The sequence below is a fragment of the Vollenhovia emeryi genome, unplaced genomic scaffold, assembly GCF_000949405.1.
Source record: "Vollenhovia emeryi isolate VEMERY1.0 unplaced genomic scaffold, V.emery_V1.0 DF944576.1, whole genome shotgun sequence".
NCBI lineage: Eukaryota > Metazoa > Arthropoda > Insecta > Hymenoptera > Formicidae > Vollenhovia > Vollenhovia emeryi.
In genome coordinates, this window is record NW_011961790.1 from 1 (window position 1) to 2,497 (window position 2,497).

Genomic DNA, 2,497 nt, shown 5'->3' on the forward strand with positions numbered 1-2,497 from the left:
TTTCGACGTCGATCGACGAATCATTTCTCACTGGGTAGTGCTTAATGTAACGTAATGTGTTAAGGAAAAGCTTGTGCGGTGACCCGTAAGGCTGATGGCAGACAACCATCCGTAAAGGCCAATGTCCACGATGCTAGAACTTGGTCCAAGTTCTAGCATCGTGGACATTGGGCTTAAGCGCTTACGGACTTACGTTTTTCTCTGCCTTACCTTAAGTCTACGGCTTACGTAAGTCCGTAAGCGCTTACGGATAGTTGTCTGCCATCAGTCTAAGCTATATCGCGAACTAGAAGGATTACGAATTCTAAGAATTGATTAAGAACTAGGAGACTGAGTAAAAAGAAGAGCACACAAAGTATTGTCTACGTCAGTACATATAGATTCTATATAATAGAATCATGGATAAAAGACTCATGGATTCACATGTAGAAGATAATGGTAAGATGTTAAGAAAGATACAATAAAAATATAATTACTTATCAATGTAAAATAAATATTTGTTACATATTCTATTATATATTTTCAGAATTCACGTGCAAACACTGTAGCAACACAATTGCTACATTGGATGATGTTCCTGTTCACGGTTGTTTCTTAGGAAAAGAAGTTTATATGCATAATAATATTTTATATACAGAAGTCGCCAGCAAGTCTTCTTTGCATATAGGTAAGAAATAGTACATGAAATTATATGTATGCTTAAAAATTATATATGCCAATATTTTAATTACATAATGTGTTTTTCTTTCATACAGTAAATGATATTTTACAATCTGAAGAAAGTGTTTCTCAAGACGATCAAGACACAATCCAAGATGAAGATAAAGAAAATAGTAAAAAGAAGCAAGGTAATTGAATTTAAAAAATTTTATATAATTAATTTTTATTATTTTAAAATAATTTTAATTACTAATTTATTTTTATTATTTCACAGATGCAGTATGGACGAGAAATAAAACACTTGCGCTTTTATCGTTATATGAAGCAAATGTCAATATGTTAGATAATCCTCGAAAAAAAACAAAAATTTGGGCTACAATTTCAACAGGTTTACAGGATTTTAATATTAAAGTAAGTTTTATATAAATCTTTCATACTAATTGAATGATTTACAAATCTTATATTACTATATATATATTATTATATATGTATGTACTTGTATGTGCTAGATGTCAAGCGATCAAGTCAGATGGAGAATGAATTATCTCACGAAAAAATATAAAGAATGTGTTGACAATAATTTAAAATCTGGAAGAAGTCCTAAATCCTTTGAATTCTTCGATGAAATGGAAAACATTTTTGGATGCAAAAAAGCTACTGTTGATAGTTACACAATATCAAGCAATTTACCCTTAAAGATAAGTAAAAGTTCAAGTACTAAAATGGAAATCCAATCACACACATCAAAAAAACAAAAAGTTAAAGATTTTAATTACACTCAAGTTAGTACTTCACCTATTACTTCAGTTAATACTTCACGCAGTACCTCAACTAGTTCTTTAGCTAGTATTTCAACCAATGCTTCAGCTAGTAATTTAGTTAATATTTCAGCTAATACTTCAAATATTAATAAAAATAAAGAAAATGAGTGCGCTCGTATGAAACCTACATATACAAATTCACAACTAAAAAATAAATTTGAGAATTTTTTTTTTGAATATATGCAAAAAGAAGAAAAAAGACGCGAAGAGCAGAAAATATATTAAAAACCAAAAAAGAAGCTTTAAAATTAAAAAAGTATTCTATGGAAATGCGCGAAAAAGAATTAGAAGTAAAAAAAACAATGGCAATAAATAAAATAAAATCAAAGGAGAAAAGACATGAAGAAATATTGGACATAGAAAAACTAAAGTGTAATTTATTGACAAAACTGTTAAATAATAATGACCATTTTAAGGTTGACAGTGATTCAGAATAAGCAATATTATTGTCCAATTATGAAATATTTCTCAAATTATTTTATAAGATATTTGAGTTTTGCATTCATCTTTATTTTTAGTTTATCGTGATTTAGTTTATTGCGATTTATGAATACTATATGATTATACAAGTACTCAAGACTGTTTTACATTTAGATTTTCTTTACTTTGTTCATTATTTTATTGTCATTTGATATGTATGCGTAAATACGTAAGATTGTTTTAAATTCTCATTTTCCTTTATTTTTTTACGTTATGTGATACAAATGAGTATTATTACGATATTAAGTAGAGTACTATAAATATTATAAGTATCATAAAATAATTAAAAATAAAATATAAAAAGACTTCAAGATTATATAATTTTCACAATTAAAAAAGAGGTTTAAGCATTACGTTCTACAATTTTGTGTTTACAATTTATATTTTATAATATGTTACAACATTGTCATAATATACTTATGTTATAATATGATACAAGATGTATACTTGATATAAGAAAATAAAAAAGTAATTTTGATTAAAAAACAAGATTACACATTTTGTAACTGTACATGTAACATGTTACATTATTTTAA

The 2,497-nt window shown here is 26.8% G+C and overlaps 1 protein-coding gene across 1 annotated transcript; it reads left to right on the top strand.

Annotated features, from left to right (window-relative positions):
* Window positions 1-398: 398 nt before the first annotated feature.
* On the top strand, window positions 399-1,071 carry LOC105563031 (the record flags this gene model as incomplete). Its single annotated transcript, XM_012014286.1, has 4 exons — window positions 399-438; window positions 527-667; window positions 756-848; window positions 935-1,071. Coding segments are annotated over exons 1-4 (411 nt in total), but the record flags the coding sequence as incomplete, so codon positions are not given.
* Window positions 1,072-2,497: the final 1,426 nt, after the last annotated feature.